Consider the following 26633-nt stretch of genomic DNA (forward strand, 5'->3'; position numbering starts at 1 on the left):
CCAAGCCTGCACAGCCTTAGTTGAGCCAGTAAACCCCACCCTGCCGCGGTTCGGTTACTATTTGGCAACTTTGTTGCACGCGGGTCCTCGCTGCAAACGACAGAGCGGCTTATATTCAGGTGCGGCTTATTTATGGACAAAAAACGAAATATTTGCCAACACCCAGAGATGTGGCTTATGCTCAGTGCGGCTTGTATTCGTGAATTTACTGTAATTTGTATTTTTTTTACGGTATTTTTTAATCACATTTTCTAGTTTTAGGTTATTTTAGTTTATTAACTTTATATTTGCCCGCTTATTTGAAAATTTGGTTTTACTTCCTTTTTATTTTGCTTTGTTTCTGTTTAATAATTTATACAAATAAATATATATATACACTCAAACACTTCCATAAAGGCAATTGTATAATTTAAATAACAACCCCAAGTCATAACTGAAGGAAAATTTTGTTTCCCTAATCTACATTAAGTTTAATCCTGTAATCAACTTCCACTTGACCAAAAACTGAACAAAAGATAGCATTTGTGATAAAGGAATACACATAAGTAACTCTCCTGAGATATTGGTTTAGATAGAATAATGTCTTCCTATGAAATCACTTATTTTTCAGCAAAATGTGAAAAAAAAAAGCCATCTGAATTCCATCAGGAAGCTGGCTCATATAGACACACTTCTACTGTAAAGAATCCATGTAGCATTTTAATTTTATTTTAAAGACTGTTGAAAAAACTTTGAGATAAAAATGCAACTAATTACCTTAGACCTGATTTACTGAACCTGCATTGCACACTCAGAGAGCTCATAGAAATTTTGCAGAGTCTCCAGGGACTGTAATTTATACTAATGATTTTCATAAGTGTAGCATGCTCCATGTGAACAGGAGGAAGGGAAAAGAAAAACAACTGGAGGAGGGGTGGAGGGAAGGGTTGGGGAATGCAAAGAGACTTGCAACTGGGACAAAATATCCAACCATCATTAATTAAAAACAAGTAGTAATTTTGAATGCTTAGGGCAAACCAGAAGGGAAACATGAATGGTAGGTAACTAAGATAAGCCCACGCCTAGACCATGACATTAAAAATACTTATAGAATTTAAGCTTCTTCTACAAGCCTAACTACAGATTTAAAAAAGGAAAAGCAGTCTCCCTTTTCTCTAGGTGTTAGAATCGTTGCTTTTTTTTGCTCAATTTCCAGACTTTATGAAAGGTTACTTGATTGCTTTGAGTGTTCACAGACAGTCTAAGTCATCTTCCTCTTTAGAGTAAAATATTGCATTATGTATATAACAGTCATTCCCAGACAAACACAATACTACAGGTGGGGTTCAAATGTTGAGGTTTTGCAACTACCTCAGTAATGAACTGACAAGATATTTTGATCAATTGCTCTGAAGACAATATTCCCATCAAGTCTGGGACCTGATATAAAAGAAGTATCGTAAAGGCTTCTGAGTTGTCTCTTCCTCAAGACTCCAATTCTCCCCCCCCATATGATTATTTCCATTCTTCCCCTTATACCTGTATATCTATATATATATGTCTATATATCTGTCTCCTGGTACACCAAAGAACAATCAGTGAAAACAGATATATCTTTTGTTTACACTGGAGGCTTAACACCTTCAGCTTAATGGAATCCCTTGTGATTGTTTCAGCTAAAATATGACTGCTAATAGTAGCAACAGCTAATCATGTGTTGCAGTCTTCATCTACCCTATAACACAGGTTGCCATATATTTCAGATGTCTTTGCATCTGACCACACTGATTCAGAAATAAAAAAGTCAAGGGAGTCCTACAACTTAAGAAGAAAAGCACCCTCCTCAAGACTTAAGCAGCATCAGGTATGGAGTGAAATACATCGGGTTGGTCAGCATTGGGGTGATTTAATCTTCATAGCATGGCACTGAGGGCAGAGCTATTAGTCTTTAAGTTAGCCCATAAATAAAAGGTGGAGTAGAAAATAATTGGCAGCTGAAAGTTCTGCACAATGCTCAGTGTACTCTGCCCTTACCTGACAAGTTGTGACAGTAAGGTTGTTTGCTTTAAAGCTAGGACTACAAGCTTTTCATTCAGATTAAAAAATCTGCATCTTCCTGTGCAAAACGTAGCAGACATTTTTGTTCTTGCTCATTTGATTTGTCGCTCACACTAATCAAGAAGTTTAATAACAAGAAGTATACAAATGTGCTAGGAATTATATTCCGATTATCTGCATGGTAGAATTAAAAATCACATATCCTTTTCACCTGCTAATTCATAACCCTTTCAGAATTTTCTTAAGAATACCCTGAGAATGATAGGGCACTTTCAACAACAGCAAGGATTTTCCAGATAATAATAATTACAAATACCTAATTCTGATAGATTTTTTTTTCAGTGTCGCTGTTGAACGATCCTCTAACTTAACCTGGATGACACCATCTGTCTGTGACTAGCTGGAACTGAGGAGAAGAAAACCTGAACAGCAACACTCAGAAGTGAGATTAGCAGCAGGATGAACACTCACGTTTTGTCTCACAATGATTTACAGAGCAAATTAAAAATCAAGGATAACGTCTTTTCATCACTCTCCCCTTTAAGTTCATTCATTACTGCTAGCACTGAGAAACGAATGAACTTGAAGTCAAATAGGAATAATCTTCATCCTTAGGAGGTTTTAGAACTTGACCATTTCCCATTCACAGCAAGGTAAAAGACTCTGCCCATAATGCATGAGGCAGTACAGAATCCTGTTTCCTCATTCTTAGTTTGGTATTGATTGCAGGAAGAAAAATCATTGTAACTCCACAATAAGTACACAGGACTGAATAAATAGCACTGAGTTTTAACAAAGAAAAGGCAGGTTACCAAATAGTTATTTCATGTCATATCAATGCACATATTTTCCTGTGTATTCTGATTTGGACAACATTAAGACTTTGGTTGACCCTGGAACTTACCTTGCTAGAGAGAGAACATCCTTCTGTTAGAGGGAGAGAATAGAAAGAAGAGTTGTCCCATGGGAGCTAATATGTTAATGTGTTTATTACAAATAGGTCATATTCTTAGTTATGATACATGGTTGACTGACTGCCCTTTCATATGTGGTTCTGTTTCTTATCCTCATTACTGATTGGATCGTGCACTCTCTACCTCACCCATATTGTTATGACTTCCTTGTTCCCGGATCCTCTAGAAACTATCCCTTGTGCTGCACATGGCTTTTTCATTTTTATTTTAACAATTATGAAATTCCTTTATTTCCCAGATTATTCTCGTTGTTACCATCCTTCTGCTTTTGCCACACACCTCCCACGCTGAACCGATCTTGGTGTTGCTGCCTTGCTGGCAGTGACACTCATATATCTCATCACTGCCATGAACCAGAAGTCTTAAAGGAAATCTTTTCTTTACTCCCAGTGAGAAGGATGATAGCTAAAGCCCAAGTAGGATCAGCTTGCTATAAACAAGGCCTGAATCAAGTCCCAAAGGTGAATAATACAGAAGAGAAAAGAGAAAAAACACAAGTAAAATTGGAAAGTTTCATGATTCATTGAACCTTGAAACTTCTAAACCCCTCAGTCTGTTCAGGCTAGAAATCTGTCAGTTCCTGTGAGCTACATACCATGGCTGTTGATAGTACTTGTATGGAACATCTCTAAAAGAGAAAGAGCAATCTTTGTGATCCTAGGTTTGTCTGGATCCTGGACTACAGTTGCCAGCTCATTAGAAATACAATGCAAGCATTAGGGGCAATTCCAGACAGCAAAGTCCTCAGTCAACATAAAAGCAATAGCCTGAAAACTTATTATGCAAGAGATGCTATGCTTTTCATTGGCCCTTGGATTAAATTTTAAATCACTCAAATCAGTTTCATATACACATTTATGGTAGTGAATGGACAACATTGAAGAAAAAACCAGTCCTTTTGTGTTTGTAGACAGCCTTGCATAAAATATCCTGGATTTTGGCCAGAGTCCTGTGGTGGTACTAAGGCACAAGTAAAGGAGAGTTTGAAAGGCGCTACTCAGCACATTTGTAGCCTGACCAAGTGTTGCACTTCAAAATGTCTGTCTCTCAAACTTTTAATCTTTCATTATCAGTAACAAAATTATCCAGCCTTTTCTTGTGAAAAAAGAGGAATGCATAATGGACAAACACAAGTCATATACAATTTTTATAAATAAAAACATACAATAGGTTATAAAAATAAGAGGATGGAATTAATTTATGCAGGATTTCACATTTTTTAGCATGCAAACTATTTCAATATTGCACACCACTTACATCTGATGAACCCAGCTGAGAAATAAAGGACAGACAGCAGCCTATTTAATACCCAGCCACTTGACCCTTTTCCCTACTGGAGTAATTTTAATGGTCAAATTGTAACTAGAAGGAATGAACTTCATTGCTTCTGGCTATCTGTTTGTCAGTTGGTGAAATTTTGGCTAAAGTTTGGCTAAATTTTGACTGACCGGAAATATATTATATAACATTAGGTGTCAATGTACAAAGGGACTCCATGAGGTAACCCTAAAAGACTTAAAAAAGCCTGTCTGGATTTGTGAGAGTACAAGAAAAACAACTATCTGAAGCAGTGCAATTTTTTAACTAAGTTTCCCTGCCTTCATCCACAAAATTAATTCATTCCTTAATCATAACTAAAAATTAAGTTTTGATATTTCAGCTTTTATGTGATCAGGAGGCACAATTACTGCATACAGTTACTAATAGTGTTTTCTTGTCTATCACTTCAAAGATGGCCTTTAAGTAAGTTCTGCAAAAGTGTTGAATGAAAGTTTTCAAAGCAAATTAGGCTGTGGCCTAATTCTACAAAGTTTCCTAAATTTCTAGGAAATTGTGATTAATCATTTGATAAAGATGTGAAGTAAAACAACAGCACATTAAAAATCTTATTAGATAATTTTCTTTGTTTTTTTTTTTCCTTTTCCTGGTTTCTTGTAATACATATCAGTGTGTGTTTTCTTGTTAAATAAAGGCCTCTGTATTTTAGCAAGAATGTCTGTTTTGAAGTGACTGCTATAATATGAGGTTACCATATATAAATACTTGATTCTTTATGCAGCCAATCTGTCTAGTTTTATTAGATTTTTTTTGGTGTATATGTATATGTATATGTATATATATATGTGTATGTATATGTATACGTATATGTATATGATGTTTCTAGTCATGCATGTTCCTCAAGTCCTTCAAGTTCTTTTAGGTATATGCAAATTTGATCCCTTTTATCTGTTTAAGATTTCTCTACAAAATACTTGAAAGAGTAATTAAAATTAAACGTAATGTAGCCATATAGAACCAACGACAAGTTCTCAGTTTGGTTTTGGTTTTTGTTTTCCACAGAGAATATGCAGCCTAGACACTTCTGATCATGTAACACCTCTGTGGAAACTCCAGTTGCTTCCTAGATGGGAAAATAATGGGGAAAAAAAAGAAGACATTGTTAGCAGCTTCTATTGAAAGACAGGAGAGGCCAGTGTCTTCTAACTATCCAACTATGAATCAGCAGCTCTGTTACTGAAGGTTAAAGGACAGATGGATTTTCAAAAGTGCCTAAGGGAGTCAGGAACTGAAATATCTAAGATTTTGATGGTAATTATTACATACTAAACTTAAGCCTTAATGTCTACCTATAGCTCCAGGAGCCTTTAATATCCTGTTAAATCTGGCTACAAATGACCTACCTGTCATTTCCACAGCTTCAGGCTGGCATTTCAACATCTACCCATATTCCTGTCACTCAAACAACTCATGTCATTCTGAGCTCTGTTTAGTTATCTTTTCCTGTAACCTGAAATTTTTGTTTGAAACTCCCTTTGTAAGGGGAAGAGTTGTGAAGGGAAGAAAGATACATCCTGCAGAGCATTCTGCAAAACACAAAAATAAAGCAATTTGACAGGCTCTGGAGAAAGAAACTTTAATATCCCAACTGTGAGATTATAATTAAGGTTCCCTCCACTGATTTTTTCCATTTGTCCAAAGCATTTTTATCTTCAAATTCTGCTTAAACCCTTTTGATCATCTTTAGGGCCACGAAGCAGTTCTTGAAAGATTAGCAACCACATCAGTAGTCAGAAATAAAGTCCGTGACTGACTTTGTAACCTGAAGTGTATTCACATCAGGAAGCACTAAATGAAAAAGCCTCTTATGTCATCTTTTCTGAGTAAATCCTTGAACAGAATCACATTATAAGTCTTCTAACTTATTGGGACTTCTTTGTAATAAAAAGCAAGGAGCCTGTGGTGCGGAAACTTTGGCAATCTGAGTCTTAACTGACTCTAGGCTCCAAGGAGAGTAGGAAAAATTTCTTTGCAGAGCTTTACATTTGCTACTTAATTCATACAGTGTGCCTATCTCTACAATGCCAGTCATTTCTTAAAGGAACTGCCTAAATTGTAATAATAATGTTCTTATTCAAATTATTTTTTTCAAAAAGTCTTACTTTTTATCTAATATTAGTAATTTGATTATTATTTTGTTTAACAACAACCCAGAGAACTTCTTTTTACTAACTTTATTCTCTCAAGATTCAGGTAATCTGACTTTAAATGTCAGCCACACACCCTTTAAAAATTATCTTTATTAGCAAGCAAATCTAACCTTTCTTATACAATCTGATCCATTTAACTCTGAATTAATTTCTTTTTGGACACAAATCATAGATAATTTGGGACTAAGGATTGTTTTGTCACGATTATTCTGGGTGAAGCTCTTTCATCTGTGTTTTTGGTTTTTTATCATGAAAAAAATGACCACTTAATGCTTACATTGCAGCAACATGAGTTCTCTAAAGAATCAGGTTCAATTTTAGACTATGTGTGCAAATACACATAAATCTGAATTCCATATCGCATATTCCCTATCAATATCTATAATTTGCTTTATTTACCATCCAGGCATGGTAATCAACATGTTAGGCATGTGCTAAATACAAGTATTTTATTCTGATAGACAAGGTGTAATATGAAATTTTAAAAATCAGTAATAAAAAAACCATAGAGATGTAAGGTTTACCAAACCTATGGTGTACACTAATCTCTGGGAAAAGTGACATTGTAAGTGAGTCCATAATTAACACAGTTGGTTCTGTACTTACATAGAATTATTCGCATACTTGATTAAAAAAAAAAAAGCAAAAACCACACACAGAATTTTGGAAAAAAAAAAAAAAAAAGCACTTCAGGCTGCATAAAGAGCTTTAATTAGTCTCCTCCTACCACCATGATACAATTCTCAACTGGTCCCTGATTATTATTTATTCTGGAGGACTTCTGCATTATTCAGTGCAGGATGCAGACAATACTCAGTTAGTATAACACTCCCAGTCTCCAAATTTACTCTCATGCTTCATTATGTGGATCCCATTTTATATCTAATGTGTTATTCCGAATCTTTCTATAAAGACCACATTTTCTCATTGGATTTTTTATCGTGCTCATTAGTACAGCAGATGATTGCTTCATAAATATACCTATCTTTGAAATACCTCCATGAGGGTGTATCTGGCATAATTTGTATTCTACAGACTGGATGTCGAGGTTGAAAGATGTTAATGTTAAAAACACTCATACCTAGTGCTCCATCTGAGATGCCTACATTTTTTTTTCTTTTTTTTTTTTCTTTGAATTACTGCATCAGGTTCATACAGTGACTGGTCCCTTATTCTGGTTGCAGCTGTGAATGTTTTGTATTTTCACAAAGTGGACTTCTGGGTTTCCACTAGATACCCAGAAAATTAGGATCAGACTAATGACTGTTCTGTGAAGAAATGGTTTATGAAACTGAAGAAGCATCATGTAGCAATGCGGTACCAGAGGCAGGGTTAGAATCCAGTTCTCCAGGGAAGCATTCTCCTGCCTTTACTATGAAATCATTCATCAAACTGTAATTCCTTTCATAATTTCTAACACAATTTCTACCTTATACAATAAAAATAGTATACAATATTATACTTACACTACATCATTCTGATTCAGCCTGACCTATTCTTCTAGGGCTCCCCAATTTTCTTTAAAAATCTCTCTCCTGAATCTTGCTCTTCTCCTTCACCTTTCATTCTCACAATCTCTACAGTCTTCCCATTTTACTTCCTTATCTTTTTTAATATACATATTACTCTGACTACTGCCTTCTCCCCATTGTGTATTAGCCCTGCAACCATCCAAAAACTCCAATTTTTCCAACACTGCACAACATCATTGTGGGCATACCACAAGCAAATGCAGTGCTCCCAGCTGTGACAAGATAGGCAATTAATGCAAAAGTCCCACGTTTTCTCATCCCTTCTTCTTAGGGGATTGTAAATCCTTCTAAGTTAAGTTGTACTGGTGAGCTATGGTAGCAAACTGTGGTAAGCTGCTTTGTCAATATATGAACTGAGACTTGTTTGCTCATCATAAACTCTTGCATATTCTGTGGTCCAACCCAGGAGCTGTATTGCTGTCACTAGAATTGGGCACAGATGTTTTGGAGGCCCTGGTTGAATCCTTCCCTGATGATTGAAGTCATCAAGATCTCCTATCCTCTGGAGCTCACTTGGTTTTTATTGATGAACCTGGCTAGGTAAAATTCCTAACTAAGACTCCTCAAAATAACTCCCAAACCCAGAAGATATGGCTATGGAAAAGACTAGATTCTGACAAAACCAAACTGAAAAAATGAATCTTGAACAAAATGTTCTTAAAGACTGTAATACAGCTTTCATTTCTTCCTGTGATTTACACACATCATAGATTAAAATATAATATTCAGTGTTACAATTGCTTTTCATGAAACATTCCTGCAATAAACAGTAGTTGTCCTGAAAAAATTCTGATACTTATCTAAAGAAATATTGTATAAATGTATTCTTGTATGAAGTTCTGAGTAAACAGTTGTAGATCTTTTATCATAATAAGCCTATTTTACATCTAAATTGAATAGACATATAAATCTGTTTATTAACAGAATCCACATAATATCAGTGTGTATAGGGGGTGCAGAGGTTACAGAAAGATTATTGAGTGAATGCTCCTTATTAAATTATCATTTGTGACTCTTGGGGAATCTACAAGGAGAAATCAAAATCCAGTGTCACTTTTGCCATACATTTCCGTTGGTGTAAAAGAAAACAGTCAACATATGGTACAAAGCCCATGGATACTCACGGATATGCTTCCAGTGCCTCAGGCAATGAAAATTGGAAGTGCTCCTAATTCTACCACTATTGTAATTATTATCACAATATCTTCCTTTAATTGTTACCATTCTGACAGAACCAAACCTACATCCCTCCTGCCATACTGCTCTAGTGCCCATGGTTGAGTTGGAGTCATGTGACTTTATAATGTTCATACTCTTTACATAAGTCTATTTCTGAAGTTTGGCGGCATGTGTGATTACCTTGTCTCTAAAATTGACTCTTCTATAACTGTGTCCCGTGGTTCATAACCATATCATAGTTAACAGCATACTATCCTGCAATGTCAAAATTTAGGGTGGCAATGTCTGTGGTAATATTTGATTTTCTACATCCTAAACTATAATTTTTGCTGGGCCTGGAAGGTTTCCTTTGTTACTCTATTTTTCTGTATTTCATACTTCATTATTGCAGATCACACCAAACAGGGTCCTGCTGCTCTATGAAGGGATTTTCATAAGCTGGAGAAGTGGGTTCACAGAAATATGACGAAGTTCAACAGTGAAGAGTTTAAAACCTTGCACCTGGGGGAAACAACCCCATGAATCAGTATGTGCTGGGAGACCCCCACCTGAGAAGTGACTTGGCAGAAGAAATGGAGGGTTCTGGTGGATGCCAAGTTGAATGTGCACTTAAGACCAAGCAGGCCAATGGTATCCTGGGGTGCATTAGGCAAAGTTTTGTCAGCAGGTTGAGGGAGGCCATCCTTCTCTCCTGCTCAGCACTAGTGAGGCCGCATTTGGAGTGTTGGGTCCAGTTCTCTGGCCCCAGTACAAGAGAGAGATGGAATTACTGGATGGAGTCCATTGAAGGGCCACTAAGATGATAGAGGGACTGGACTAGACATCTCTCCTATGAAAAGAAGCTGAGGCAGCTGAGGCTGTTTAACCTGGAGAAGAGAAGGCTAAGAGGGATGTCATCAATGTCTATAAATATCTAATGGGAGGGTGCAAAGCAGATAGAGTCAGATTCTTTTCAGTGGTGCCCAGTCCCAGGATTAGAGACAATGCGCACAAGAAAGCTGCAGAGAGTCCATCCTTGGATTTATTAAAAAACTGTTCAAAGTCCTGGGCAACAGTTTGTAGGTGACCCTGCTTAAACAGATGGGTTGAACTAGGTTGAACTCTGAGGTCCCTTTAATCCACAACTATTCTCTGATTCTGTGGTTCTGCGATTCTTTCTATTCTCTTTTTTTGTTTTTCTTTTTTAGTCCCTGACATACCACTACAGTTCTGTTCCTCTACATTCATTAATAGCAGTAGAATTTCTCAATTAACCTCAAACAGTTTATGAGACAGTATTGATTCAATTACCCACAGGTTGATATTAATGGGAGAAATGTTCATAAAAGTATGGTTTCAATATGTCACTGAATATTGCAACATGTAAAATATAATCCTGTCTGTCATGACAAAAGAGACACAAATGATTAAGGCTCACAAACCAAGTGCTGTAAGACCACAGAGAGGGTCTCACTTGAAATGATGATGAGTTTTATGCAGTCTGTTCATGTTTATGAGGAATATCACAGATGCAAGTTTGTTTCTTCTTTCTGCCTTAATTAATTAAATTATTTCATGCAAAGCCTGGTAACTTCCTCTGAAATACAGAGCCTCATTCCAAAATATGTGTTAACATATTTTTCTAATGAAAGACAGATAATGAGAGTTGGAGGTATCAGATTAGTGATTTCAATACATATCACTCACATTCAAATGCAGCAGCAACACTCTAAAAAGGAGAAATTCTGTGAAAACCCATGAAGTTGCAGGGATAAAATGAATTCTGTAGTGTAGTATAACTGAATCTGATGGAGACAAAGCTGCATGGGTGGTAAAAATGAAGGTCTTTCCTACGAGGATTTGCCTTTGCAATTTTAGCATTCTTTTCTATAGCTCAGTGGGCTGGATATCATAAATATAGTCCTTATATTTAACAGTCACAGACACCATAAATAAAATGGAAATCAAGGTATGGGTCAATGTTGCAGGAGGGATCACAAATATAATATTTTTGCCTTTGCTCTTTGGTAAGAAAGGAAATCTAGAGAAAGGTTATATAGAAAAAAATATATACTCAAAGCCACGACAGTGTTGTGAAAATTAGGAGATTTGATCATTCTCATCCTGCCTTCTTGTAAAACACTCACCATTGCTTATAGTCGGCATCACAGTTGCAGTAGTACTTGGGATCAGTACAGTTGCGTTCAATGCCGCAGGCACATTTTTGAATGCCTGGTCCTGATCCACCCCAATAGTAGTGCTTCTCATTGGCTTTTCCAACCCACCAGGTATATGGATTCCCTTCTGCAAGGAAAGAAAATGCAAGGTTATGATGCATCAAAGAGATAGAGCTCCATAATGCATTAACTGACCTCAGATGTTTAATGTGCAAATGCTAACAACACATAACTGGAGCCATCCCACATTGCTGGCAAACGAATTCCTTTTTACTGAAGGTATTCAAAGGACAAATAAACAGAGCATATTTTCTTTTCTGTATTCACACAATTTATAATAACAGAAATTAATTATTTTTTATCTTATATGCTGTTTGTTTAGCTTTTTAATTGTACTCTGTATAATGAGAATATGTGGGCAGATTCCATAATTATTTTCAATTAATTTAAAACTCACATATTAAACTATCAGATGGATTATTTCAATATTTGACCTTGAATGCTGCACAGGAAAATGTGCTTATTTTTTTCTATTTATTTATTTATTTATTTATTTTCTAAACAACAGCTTTTAATTGAAAATTATTCTGTTGTCACTGGAAAACAAACATGTTCATCATACTCTCTCCAACTTGTTCTAAATCAAAGCATAAACACATATTATCAAATTCCAAAAGTATATATACTTATGATGTAATACTTTAACCTTCAGAGAAGTTCTGAACTTTGGTTTAGTCATATATCTTTGCATTGGGTCTTCAACTGGATATTTCCACATACTGCTCTGAGCTTATTTCTAATCCTCTTGGACTAACTAAGACTTATGTGTAAATAAACAAACAAATAAATAAATAAATAAATGCCTCCACTCTAATTTATAATTTGAAAAAAATACCCTTACTGAAAAATGATTTTTTATTTCACAAGAATTCAGCAATGTTCAAATATGAACTTAACTAAACAAAAATGAATAACTTAATCAATATCAATGTAATTTTTGACATTGAAAAATACTGATTTAGCTCAACTTATAAACATGTTTTTAAAAATATCTCTTTTCCCTCATCTAATCTTCTGTTGGCAATTTTATATTAAGTGAATATAATATTTGGAATTCACTGATTAATAAATTTTACCAGTAAAATCCCATATAATATATATTCTCCTTCCATAATTTTTTGTTTGCACATCTCACACATCCCTCCAGGCATAAACCTTAAAATAGCCATTTCACAGTTAGATTTAATCATCTAGACCATAAAACTACTTATTCCAGACAGAAGTTGAAAGTAATTCACACCAAACTGTCAAGAAAATTAAATTCTGGAGATGAAAAGAACAACCAAATATCGACACACGTCTAAAACTTACCAAACCCCAAAATGCTCAGCTCTCTTAAAACACTTTTTTCAATGTATTTGAATTGTTAACATCATATAAGATGACAAAAATACAGTAATGTGAAAAAAATTGTGGCAGCCAAAGGTTTTTATTAGATGTTCCTGTGCTGCACTGTATGGCCATTCAGCTCTAGTGCTAATGTAATGGGTGTGGTAATAGCATGACTTTATTCTAGACTCTGAATTGGTCATTTTAGCTTCTGTGACTCAGTTATCACAGAACTAAGTGCTGCAAGTTAGAAGAATGTGCCACACAAATGCTGCAGCAGAATTCCCAACCTGCAATACAATCTAGCAGTTCTGAGAATATGTAGCCCTGGATTACAACTGATTATTTAAAAAGTATTTAAGAGTAAATGTCAACTTTCCATAGAGAAAGACAGAATTGCTTTTATTAATACAGGATCCAACTACAGAATTAATGATATCTGAAACTCCTATTTTATGTTTTTTTTTAATTTCATCTTTGAAATTTTTATACTATGTTGCTGTGGCGCTAATGCTGATGTTTTGACTCTTATTCAAAATTCTCTTTGTTTACATCCTTTCTGTCAAGTGAAGTCAGCAAGTAATTTACTGTGAAGCAAGACTTCGAATTAAAGCACTAGGAGAAAAAAAAATTACTTAGAATTGTCAAAAAGCAGATAAAAAATTCAGAAACGTGTAGAATGATTAAAGCAGATGAAAGTGATGGCAGAATTACAGACGACAGTGATGGCTGTCATGGACCACTATGACAGACACAAATGGGGCATGTTTGAAATAATTTAAATGACAAATGATGTACAGTTTTAAACCATAAGCCTATTGTAGCATTCACAGAGCTGTTTTTCACATCTATTGTTTTTAGTGTGTTTAGTGTTGTGTTTTTATAGACACTGGCTAGGCCCCATTTGGACCTATGCTTCCTCATTCTGAAGACCTACCCTCAGGCTTAGGAGCACAAACTTAGGAAGACACTGATGTGCAACTTTAAAATTTCCTGAAAGGTCCAGAAGGTAATATATGATTTTAAGGGTTTTTGCACTCAGCACAAATTCTGCTAGACATCCCCACAACCAATAACCACTGCATTGCCTTGTGAACACCCCCCAAGACTCTGATTGCCTGGCATATTTTGCTAAGACTTGTAACAGAGAAGATTTTGGTAGACAGTTCTCATTAGCTGGCATCTATGCAGTGGGACATAACCTCAGGTACAGGAATAAGATGAGCCTCACACCAGACCATTTTGCACTACAGTGGTCATGCAAGAGGTTCTGGAGCTTCTTTACAGTCTATAGTTAATAAAAGGTGTGGAGACACAGTCATGTCCCATCTATTCTGCGTCAGTCAAACCAAATGAGAACAGCCCTTTACAGTCTTCCTGCTTCATGTCAACCAAGAAAAAGATGAGCAGTGTTTTGTCTAAAGTTCATATGCTTCAAATTGGGAATGCTATGCAGTTATATCACAGACACTGCTATGGCCGAGCATAGCAAAGAGTAAAACCCTGCAAATAGAGAGATTAAAAAAACAATAGCAAAGAAAGGTTAGAAGGGAGAAGGATGTATCATACAGGCAAAAAATTTAGAAATAGGATCATTGTTCTCCTCTCACACTTCACTCTCATTTATACCTCTGTAGTCTCTATTTGAGGATGTAAATCTTTCTGCTCAGGAGCCCTTTGCTTCTGTTTTTTTCTGCTTTGGAAGGTTTTGGAAAAGGCTAATCCAAGTAGAAGGAGCAGTGCAGTCCAGTGTGAAGAATGATCATTAATGGATGTAATTTTAAGTATCAGATTTTTTACCAAAAATTATTATTTTGCTAAACTATCAAAAGTGTTGCTCTTATGGAATTAAGGGTATATAAATTCAGTTAAAGGACAAAAAGTAGTTTTTTCAAATGTATTGCAAAGAGAAGTAGTACAAGAAAATATTTCTTCTGTTTTTTTAAACTACCTTTTCTTACCTTATATATAAATTTTGAGTCATGGGAAACTTTTTAGTTCTCATTGATTGTTTCTCCCCCTCCCCGCCCACCCCAATTTTGTGGACAAATAGCATAATGAGAAGATGGAGGAGGAAAGAGACTGTCTGCCTGCCAAGGGATTTTGATTAGAATAAAGCCTTGATGCAGAACTGCTTTTTGGGTACAAACCAGCTCTCTTCAAGGCGTGCTGTGGAAAGTGTTTAAGTTTGTGCATATTGAGTTATGAATGACCAGGATGTCTTTTCACCCCTGCTCTTGAAAAGAAGCCCCCTGCAAGGTTTTGTGTGCTCAGTACTCAGTGACTTAGCAGAAAATAATGATATTATCAGAGTAAGGCGTGGATACTAAGAAAATGGATAAAGATATCCAATTTTTAAGAGATCCTGTAACCTCACAGAAAGAACAGTATACTAAGGACAAAAAGGCCAATGTAATTTTATTAGGGCCTGCAGACATATGAGAATGTCTATAACATTAGACTCTAATCATATTTGTAGTGATTTGAATATCTCTCTCTCACACACACACACATACACATGCACACATAAAAGCCTTTAATATTGATGTTGCAATGTCTTTGCAGTCTTGGACTTCGGTTAAAACTTTGCAAAAATATGAGTCCTTATTTAAATCCTTATGTAATATTAGGCCAGATTTGCAGTTATTAGATCAAAGTATGTAAAGAACCTGGTCATCGATGTTTTCTATCAAGTTCTCCTGTCCAGAATATTCAAGAAAAAGTAAAGATTAAAGAAACTTTTTAGTGTTCTCAGAGATCACTTCTTTGTAAGTAATTCCTTTTTCATCTCATAAATGTATCTTTGTGTGAACCATTTCATTTAATATTAAACCATACCTAACAAAAGTTAATGTAGTATGAACAGAACTCTTAATAGTCAATAATGTATTTATTTCTAATATAGCTGAATTCTCAAAAGGTATAACTTTTTGAAGTGCACTTTAGCTGAAGTCTCAAAATGTATAACTTTTGAAAGTACACTTTATATTCTACTCAGCATTTAATATAAGCAATTGGTTCTATTATTTTTTAAATGCAACGATTAATTAAAATTCTGTTACTTTCAACATTTTAGGACTCTTATTTCTACGTGTTCAGTACTAGTAACTGAAGCAGCAATACTGAGAGAACTCAGGGAACTAAATTAAGTGGACCAATGCTTAATGGCACTCACTGCATTCAGAGGACTCCATTCAAAATACAGCCCTCAGAATGCTGATGACTGTATTTATTTGTAAAATACCTGGACATGCTAAATAGGTCTTTTCCATTTGCTCTGGAATTTTTCCTGACCTCTATATGGTCCTTAAAACCAAAGGAAATGGTTAAAAAGAAAGGCTAAGAATTCTTTCAAATGGAAGTCAATAGTCAGAACCTCTGAAAAACAAGACCAGTGAAAATTACTTATTTGGGACCCTGTCTAACTTTAACAACTACATTCAGTTATTCTCTGGAAGCAATTGTGTGTTCATTTAAAGGACTGGATAGCTTTGAACTGAACTTTTAAACATTTTATTTTAAACGTGTCCTTTCCAGTTTCCATTTGTATTACAGATCTCCATTAAACACTAAGGAATGTAAACAACAATTAAAGTACTTTATATAATCATTATTATCTTCAGAAAATATTCCTTTGTTCAGTCTTTTACTGTTTTTTTAATGGAACAGCTTGAATTAATTACTCAGTCATTGTTATTAGCAGAATAGGCCCAAATACATTTTTCAAAAACATGCAATTTTGGACACCTGAAGTAATCATAGGTAGAACTGAAAACTATTTCCCATCATCATATATGATGATGAAATGAAAGACAAAACTTAAAAAAAAATCAATTCGCACATGCGGAAAACTGGGTATAATTCTTCTATTTTTGAATAAAATACTTTCTTTAAACATGCATTTTGCATTCAGCTATGCTACAACACCCCGTACATCTAGCTTTGCACAAGGTCAATTTGATTTAAGGTCATGGTTCATTAACACCTGTGCAGGAATTCTGTCTGCTATTGCAGTGAAGAAACATACTGAAAGAATAATTTTGTCACTGTTTGAAAAGTTCAGCATGCTAATATGGTTGTGCACTTCACAGTTTTCACCTTGCTTCTTATTGCCAGCTTTTTTCTTCTCACCATCAGTAGCATCTATTCCACTCAAATCAAGTCTTCTTAATGAACATTGTGAGCCCTTTATCTGAGCTTTTGAGGACTTACTATTTTGAAAATATAATCAAAAGTGGTTTAATGTCACTCACAGACCAAACACATCCACATGTTCCAGTTTAGGATTCTTAAAGTCAGTGGTGTCAAAGCTGGGTAGGTTTTTCTGACCTACAGTAATTTCACAAATACAAGCCGCACCAATTTGACCAAAATTTTGGTGGAAACCCGGAAGTGCGGCCAATATTCCGGGGCGGCTAATACATTAACAAAATTCTAAAAGCTGCCAACACGGAAGTGAGAGCCCGCGGCAGCCCCAAGCCAAACTGGAGCCCGGCCGGCCCCGGCAGAGGTGGGAAAGCCTGGCAGAGGCGGGCCCAGCAGTGTGGGGGGCGGGCGGCAGAGCCTGAGCCAGCAGGGCGGGGCAGGGGGGCAGCAGAGCCCGGGCCAACAGGGCGGGGGAGTCTGGGAGAACTGGGGCTAGCAGTGCAGGGGAGCATGGCAGAAGCAGGAAGGCCGGCGGGTGGGGCTGCCTGGCAGCGGGGGAAGCCCAGCAGAATCGGGGCCAGCAGCGTGGGGGAGCCCGGCGGTGCGGGGGCCTGCAGTGCCGGCCAGGGCGAGGAAACGCGGCGGCGGTGCAGACGGGAGGGGGCGGCCGGCGAGCCCGGCGGCGGCGGCGGCAGCCCTGCCGGCAGGGCTAGCAAACGCGGTGCGGGGTGGCCGGCGAGCCCGGCGGCGGCGGCGGCGGCCCGCTGGTCGGGCGAGCGAACGCGGCGCGGCCGGCGAGCCCGGCGGCGGCGGCGGCAGCCCGCTGGCAGGGCTAGCAAACGCGGCGCGGCCGGCGAGCCCGGTGGCGGAGGCGGCAGCCCGCCGGCAGGGCTAGCGAACGCGGCACGGCGCGGCCGGTGAGCCCGGCGGCCGGGCGAGCGAACGCGGCAGCGGGGCGGTGCTGACGGGAGAGGGGGGCCAGCGAGCTCGGCGGCGGCGGCAGCACCACCCGGCCAGCCCCGCCGAGCCGTGGCGCTGAACTGGGCCACCCGGCCCCGTCGGCAACCATGAGCGGGTCGAGCCTTCCTGGCCCCGCCCCGAGCCAGTAAAGCCCGCTATGCTGCGATCCTGTTACTAATTGGCCAATTTGTGAAAGCTGCGCACGGATTCTCGCGACGAACGAAAGTGCGGCTAATATTCGGGGTGCGGCTTATCTATTGACAAAGACAGCAACATTGTCGAGGCACCGGAAGTGCAACTTATAATCCGTGCGGCTTGTATTCATGATACTACTGTAGTTTATTTTGTGCTGATTTGATTTTTCCTCATCTTTATTATTATATGCATGCTTAGGGCCAACATGAAGCTGAGTAGACACTTTGCAGGTTTGCTGCCCCTGTCTCATGTCTTTGGAAGAGTCCCCCTAGACTAAAAACCCAGCAGCTGAGGAGTTCCATGGCAAGAGTGGACATTGCCAACTGAAGATGCCAAACTGTAAGAGATTCTGTGCCTGCTTGCAACTCAGGCAGATTATGAGCAGGTTCTCTCAGTTTCAGTGATCATCCAAAGGACCAAATTATTTGAAACTGAGAACACAGAACTCAGAGAAGAGGCTGGCAGGTCACACATCCACATTTCAGTGATAGTACTTGTGTAGAAATTGACTTTGAGTGAATCTTCTAAAATAAAAGGAGATTTCTTGTATATCTAGATATGGTTGTATTGTGATCATTTTTAAAAAATTAATATTTCACATTTCTTCCAGTAACACTTCTTGCTCACTAATGTGCTGTGCAACATATACACATTAATTTAATACGCCAATGCGCAAAGTCAATACTTATGCTGTTACTTCCATTTTGTTAACTGATAAATCATTTTTCTTTGCAACCAACTGGGAAAAATATAAGGATTGCTTACTATTTGTGAATAGAGTTTGCATCAGTGGTCATCGTTCTAATGACTAAGACTTAAGATTAGTCAAACCCCCATGGCAACACGAATGATGCATTTCAGCACACTGGAAACTTGGGGCAGAAAACTGAAATTCAAAATCCTACCAACAAAAGGAAAAGAAACTAAAAGTATTCTTGGTCACTTTAGAAAACTAGGAACACCTGATTTATTGCTACTTGTGCATCTAATGGAAGTATAACCTGAAACTTTTAGTCTGCTATTTATGATAATTTTCACTTTGGAGTCACTCACATCTGACTTACTTCTTTTTCCACAGTGAAATCAAATTATTTTGTTTTCTTTTACTTTTTTTTTCTTTTTCTTTTACTTTTACTAAGACTAGCCTCAAACATTTGTTTTGTTTATAAACTCACTAAAATGGTTGGTCTATTTGACAGTACTATTTATTTGCAAAAACTGTTTACACTGCTTGAAAATATAAGATTTAAGGGCAGCCCAAAAAGAGAACTCTGAAACATGCCTTGCTCGTTAATATAAGAATTGATGTGATTTCTGAATTCATGGCCAAGGTATTTTAATGAACTGTCTTTAGAAAGAAGTGATTGGTTTTTTCGCTTTGTAAGATATTCAGAATTATGTCACATCTCAATGGTAATCTATGAAATGTAAATGTTCTTAAGATTTTAATAGAAAATGAAGCTAAATATTGTAAAATACATGTGAAAAGCATATAAAATGTCAGTAAATGTTAATACAACACACTCTATTTACTGTTTTCTTAAGAGCATGTCAAGAATTAATTGCTGTCTCCTTTTCCTCCACAGCCATAAAGTAGAGCATTTTAAAATGGAGGTAAAGATAACCATCTCCATAATCCAAACTAGAAGAACTTCCATGACCTTCAGTATCAGGAACTAAAATCAGACATTCAGATGTCCCACAAGGAGCTCTGGTTTTCCCACTTATCATGGAAGAGAAGACCCCTGCAATCAGTCCTCACCGTACTTCTTCGGCTTCAAGTATGTTTTGGTGCATAAAAAGTGGTCAAACTGATAAAACCCCAGGTTTTCTCATCTATGAAAAGGAAACCGATTCAAGTGTTCGAGAAACAAAATTACTGCCTTAATGATGACCATGCCTCAGGGAGATGGCCATTGCTGTGTTCTTCAGTTCATCAAAGTATTCTCATGTGACTTACATTTGCCTCTTAATTTTTCAGATAACTTATTTCATACATATATATATATATATATATCAATCTCAAAATACAAAGTAGCAAATACAGTATCCTTTTCTAGGTAATAGATATTTAGTTAAAACATCTTTTCAGCCAGGCTATAGGGGGACTTCTGTTTATTGAGTCTGTATTTTTGTTCTAGTATAACTCCTTCTAAAATGTCAGTGCATGAATCCACAAATATGTAGGTAAAGATGACTTTTCTTTCAGAATTAGCAACCCATAAAACAGATCAGGAGGGAGAACTGTCCTATTGATGTCCAATAGCACCTTATGAAAAAGCTGTCTGACAGCTTTATTTTGCATTTGGAGAGATTTACTCCTTGCCTCAGCTCATGAAAAACTAGTACAGTGCAAATGATTTTTTCCCTTGTCAAAACTTGTATTCCAAGCTGCAGCACTACTAACCAAGCCTGACTTGTTATTTTTCTTCGAATTGAGTCTCAGTGGTGAGATTTAGCTGGGGAAAGCATCTGTCAAGATGTCCTTGTATGCTACTATTTGCTGAGATTTAGAGTGAATTCATTAAAAAATCACCACAGTCCCTGTTATCCTTAACAGCATGGTGTGCCAAACTTTCTACTGTTGCAATTAATTCTTTACTGTAAATTCACTGGATCATTTAAGGCCTAAGAATAAATGCCTTAGCTTGAGGTAGTGCTAAGGGGAAAAGCAAGTACAGTAAATTCACGAATACAAGCCGCACGGAGTATAAGCCGCATATCCGGTGTGTTGGCAACATTGATGTCTTTGTCAATAGATAAGCCGCACCCGGAATATTAGCCGCACCTTAGTTCGCCGCGAACTTTCACAAAGTCGTCATTTAGTAACACAATCGCGGGATCGTCGGGGCTTACTGGCTTACTGCCGACCTCGGAAACATTGTTTCCAAGTGAAAAAAGACACACCCTTTATTTACAAGCCAAAAAAGACAGGAACAATAGTGTGATCATTTTGCGAGCATTCCCAATGGATCCGCGTTGCCTTTAAACAGCCGCTCAGCCGCGCGGGCAGGCAGCTGAGCTCCGAGCGGAGCCACATCTCCGTGCTGGCACAGGAGCGGCCGTTGTAGCCCTCGCAGCTCCGCGGGGGGAGCGGCCGTTGTAGCCCTCGCAGCCCCGCGGGGGCAGCGGCCGTTGTAGCCCTCGCAGCCCCGCGGGGCGAGCGGCCGTTGTAGCCCTCGCAGCCCCGCGGGGCGAGCGGCCGTTGTAGCCCTCGCGGCCCGCGGGGGGAGCGGCCAGTGTAGCCCTCGCGGCCCGCAGGGCGAGCACCGCTCTGGCCCTTGCAACCCCGTGGGGGGAGCGGCCGTTGTAGCCCTCTCCCTGCGAGCCAAGTGGCCGTTCTACCCCTCTCCCTGCGGGCTGAGCGGCTCCCCCAGCCCTCTCCCTGTGGGCCGATTGCCTGCTTCATCCCTCTCCCTGCGGGGAGAGAGGCTCCCCCAGCCCTCTCCCTGCGAGCCGATTGCCCGCTTCATCCCTCTCCCTGCGGGGAGAGAGGCTCCCCCAGCCCTCTCCCTGCGAGCCCAGCCAACCCCGTAGCCGCACAAGACTGAAAACACTTTAAAAAGTACAGAGAAATATCACACACTTTTATCGAACTGCAGAGGTAACTCACCCCGATAACAACCCCCGCCCCTCAGTAACGCCGCCATCCACAGGCAGGCAATAAGCTGTTCTCTGATTGGTTCATCGTCGGAACAACGGGAAACAATGCATTTCAGACTGTTTTGGCTCGGGACTGGACCAGCATGATACTAGGTAAGGGCAGATATCACATTTTTGTCCATAGATTAGCCGCACCGGAATATTGGCCGCATTTCCGGGTTTCCACCAAAATTCTTCTTGCTGCGGCTTGTATTCGTGAAATTACTGTACTTTCAAAAAACTGTCATTTGTGGAATAAAAAGAACATTTACAGACATAAATAGTCAATAAAAAACGATTAATTATAATTTTTAGTAAGTCTTCTGAAAAACGGGCTTTTGGCAATTCCTCTGTGAGGAGAACCACAGAAAATGTAACTTCAGTCAGAATCGGAATGGACTTCTCACAGCTAGGACTATCCAAGGTGGAACAGGCGACAGCAACAGCAAAACTGGGAAAGTCTCACAGCAAACTTAGAACTCACCCTGGGGTCTGCCCAGCCAGGTTGTGATAGAATGCACATGTCCATGTAATGGTCTTGCAAAATAAGTCAGGGGATTCCATGATTTTGCTGTGTCTTTTTGTGATCTGTTGATAAACTTATCTCTACTCAGACCTGACGTACATGCAGCCATTGGCATTGAAATTCTGCAGGTTAATACAGCTAAAGACCCTGGTTTAGTTACCGTCTTAAAAAGGACATAAAAAAGCCTAGATACTCTCCAATAATACTTCTACAGTGAGGGGATGCCTTTTGAAGTTTTCTGTAGCCTCAGCCTCATTTTGTGGCAGAGTCCAATCGGAAGACTTCAGAAATTGTGATTACAGTAAATTCACGAATACAAGCCGCACTGACTATAAGCCGCATCTCTGGGTGTTGGCAAATATTTCGGTTTTTGTCCATAGATAAGCCGCACACGAATTTAAGCCGCTCTGTCGTTCGCAGCGAGGACTCGCGTGCAATTAGTAACAGAACCGCGGGAGGGCGGGGTTTACTGGCTGAGCTAAGGCTGTGCAGGCTCGGCCCGCTAGGGGCCGCTGACGGGGCCAGGTGGCCCAGCCCGGTGCTGCCGCTCGGGGCCGGCCGCCGCTGCCCCTGGGCTCGGTCACCCCGGGTCGGCGCTGCCCCGCGGTGGCAGGCAGGGACGGAGCTTCCCCCGCTCCTACGGCAGCGGCGGCGGGCAGGGACGGAGCTTTCCCGCGCCCGTGGCGCCGGCGGCGGGCGCGGACTAAGCACCCCGCCTCCTCCCCGATCCGCGGCAATGGCAGCGCGCACTTCCCGCCCCCCCCCGGGCCGCGGCAATGGCGGCGCGGGGCTCCCGCCGGCTCCCCGAGACGCGGCAATGGCGGCGCGCACTTCCCCTCCCCTCCCCGGGCCGCGGCAATGGCTGCGCCCCCCCCCCGTCGGCTCCCGGAGCCGCGGCAATGGCGGCGCCCCCCCCACGTCGGCTCCCCGGGCCGCGGCAATGGCGGCGCCCCCCCCTGTCGGCTCCCCGGGCCACGGCAATGGCGGCGCGGCCCCCCCGCGTCCTCCCCGAGCCGCGGCAATGGCGGCGCTTCCCTCCCGTCGGCTCCCCGGGCCGCGGCAATGGCGGCGCGGCCCCCCCCCCCTCCCCCCCCACCTCTCCTCCCCGGGCCGCGGCAATGGCGGCACCCCCCTTTCCCCCCCCTCCCCCGGGCTGCGGCAGAGGAGGAAAGAAGAGAGCTCTCCCGCCTGTCTCCCCGCCCCCCGTGCTGCCTGCAGGGAGCCCGGGCAACACGGTAACACTGTAACAATTGCGAAATGCCGGCTTTTACTGGCCGATGCTTGGCTCGGCACTCTGGCTGGCACGTCTGGGGTTGTAAATGTCAGAAAATTATTAATATATTAGCCGCACCCGACTATTAGCCGCACTTCCGGGTTTCCACCAAAATTTTTGTCAAATTGCTGCGGCTTGTATTCGTGAAATTACTGTATTAGCACCAAAATGGTTACTCTTGTAAGTAGTATGTTTTATAGAGAGTGTAAAATCAAACTGAAATGATCAGACTGGGAGCAAAGAGGATCATTTAAGGTGGTGTCCTATACATTATGTGGCAACAACGCAAAAAAAAAATAAGTTCTGTAAAATATTATGTTAGTGATGATAGTGATATCACAGAATTGTATTCATGATCTTATTTTTAGATTAATTCCCTTGCTGTTAATATATAATAAAGACAATCACAGCATTCCTTAAATAAGCTTAAAATAGCTAAATAATTCCTGGGATCTTGCTTCACACACCCACATAGGAGCGCCTTTAACCTATACAGAGGAGAAAATGGGTAACATTCTTATGTGCATCTACATCATCCAGCACAGAGTATCTTACTGCTCCATTTTATCTGACTTGCAGTAATAACCTACATAGAACTAAATATGACAACTCCCTAAGAGCCAAAGCCATCATTTTACTAACAAATGAACTAAAACTAACAAGATCCCAAGGTAAATTAAACTACAATCAATGTGAGCAGAACTGATGCAAGTTTTTTGCCAAATGGTCTTTCCTTGGAGATGCAAACCTCTCGCAAGTATTTCTCCTTTTGAAATGTTGCTCCTTGCCCTCAGGCAGTAGTTTAAGTTGAAAGAAAAAAGCTATTATAAGAGACAGAAGGACTTCAGGCTTCACTCCATCCATGTGAACTTAATATCTGGCACTTCATACAGAACGTGGACTGTGGCACTGTTGAAAACTGGTTTTGAGAACCACAAGGGTTTTCTTTTGTTGATGAGAACTGCTGCAGCTGCTGCTGCTGTTGATTTTCTGTCCCCACCGACCCTTGAGGAACCTCAGAACATACACCTTTACTGTTTCTGTTTCATTGTTCCTCTACTACTGTACTGGAAGCAATGAATTCTTAATATTAACACTGATATTTCACTCTAAGAAAATCTGTCTTTTTTTGTCTTTTTTTTTTTCTTTCTTTTTTTTTTCTTTTCCAATTATGTACTGTGCATGGACAGTTTTGAACTAGTACTAATATATGAATACAGATATTAGCCTGTTTTCATGATAGCAACACCATTCCTAAACTGCCAAGTCTCAAGGGTATCCCATCCTTTGGAACTAATAATGACCCAAACAGGTATTACAATGACTTGCAATGCCCTGTATTTCATAAAATAGCATTACATTTCAAATGAGGAAAAAATGACACAATGAGCCTCAGCACTGAGGCTTACAACAGACTGACTATCGAGCATATCCAAATTGAAATAAAGGAAGCTACACGACATTAAAAATACCATTCTGGGACAAGTAACGATTAAAGTTGGAGGTCCAAACGCAAACCATCTGCTAAGGAAGGGCATTTGAGACAGAAATGTAATGGTAAAGAACAACATTCCCAAAGAAGCCCTCCCAGAACGTATTTTCATCTTTCCACTGTCCAAGCTGTTTCATTTAAAAATGCTTTTGCTGTTTAAGATCAGCTTGTAAATTATTGCAGACTATTATATCCTCTTATTAGAATTAGTACAAATGTATGAATAACCTTTTAAATGGTGTAGTTAATACACACATTTTAGAAATTATATGAGACATTAGTGATGATGATGTTGCTATAGAGAAGTTATTTAAAGGGATACAAATTTCAATGAAAGGGAACAAGCAGGGTACTTCAGATATGTGTTGCATTATCTACAGTTCACTCTGGAGAAAACTATCTTTGCATCCAATGCTGGGGATATAAATCAAAATAATCAGAACTCTTTTTTAGGCTTGTGTTTTGCTATTTAGACGATTTCTCTTCCAAGTCAGGTTGGGTCTCATGGCTACTGTAAAGAACTATGTCTCTATTGATTTCTGGAAAACAGACAAACATATTGATCGAGACTGACAAGTGGAAATGTTAGGTGATGTGTTTCACATAGTCAAGATACCACATCCTACAATCTGTGCTCAGGGCAGTCTTCTGCTGAAGCTTGTTTCATCAGCCCATTCAAGCATATTAATTCTCACACGTGGGCTTCACATTTCTCTATGGGAAAGTTGAAATTGGCTAGTGATGTACATTCCTGCAGACTTAAGATATTATGATAATATCTTATTCTATAAGTTGAAATGACATTTCTTAACTATCATTATATACTCACAGGGCAGAGGAATTATACTGGTGCAGTGTATGGAGTTCCAGTTGCACTATTAACAGCAGAAACAGAACTCCAATTTCACTTGCTTCTGAAAAACTTGACTTGAAAATCCTACATTACTGCACTGACATGATGAATGATTTCCCCTGCTTTGTGTGACAGAGTTTAAGCTCCATGCTCCAGAGGGAGAATGATATATCGGCAAAGATAACAACACCAGTGTTATTCCCTGTGGTCAATTCTTTGGATTCCTTTTGCTCCAGCATGCAGTTTTCTTTTGTGAGGACCAGGAGTGTACCTCCCTGCATTCAAGGTCAGTTTGCTCAGAGAGGTCTTTTAAAAGCCTCAGCTGACTCTGAAGCTTCTCCAAAATAAGCTGGATGATGCTTCAGCAGAGGTTTCCTCCCAAAAACCCAGACAGGAAATCTCATTGGAGCCACTCCCTTTCCTGGCGAACTCCTTTCCAGTGTTCCCACATGTGCAATATTGCAGGCATTGCAGCCTTGGACCCCTCTAATTCAGACCTAGGGCAAATGGATTGCCCTCTGGCCTGACCTTGAACCTGCCTTCTCAGTGTGGACTTCCCCAGTGACTGCTGGCCTTTGAACCTGGAAATTGTCTCTGACTGTGGCTTGATATGAAAATAACTTCTTAGATACCGATATTAATGAAAACCCTTGATGCACACAATACAGAAACAATTTTCACCGAGACAAGTGTGTTGATATACTTGGCCTGTTACATGAGTGTCCTGGTTCTGGCCAGAACAGAGTTGATTTTTGCAGTAGCAAAAGGAAGAGCATGGCTGGGACATGGAA

At 39.7% G+C, this 26633-nt stretch overlaps 1 protein-coding gene across 1 annotated transcript in view; it reads right to left on the reverse strand.

Annotated features, from left to right (window-relative positions):
* Positions 1–26633, reverse strand: part of CNTNAP2 (contactin associated protein 2) — a 1181910-nt gene that overhangs the window by 185996 nt on the left and 969281 nt on the right. Inside the window, 1 exon segment of the mRNA XM_033052691.1 lies at positions 11337–11493. Within this exon segment, the coding sequence (XP_032908582.1) occupies positions 11337–11493 (157 nt within the window).

This window comes from Catharus ustulatus, chromosome 1 (genome assembly GCF_009819885.2).
Source record: "Catharus ustulatus isolate bCatUst1 chromosome 1, bCatUst1.pri.v2, whole genome shotgun sequence".
NCBI classification, from domain to species: domain Eukaryota; kingdom Metazoa; phylum Chordata; class Aves; order Passeriformes; family Turdidae; genus Catharus; species Catharus ustulatus.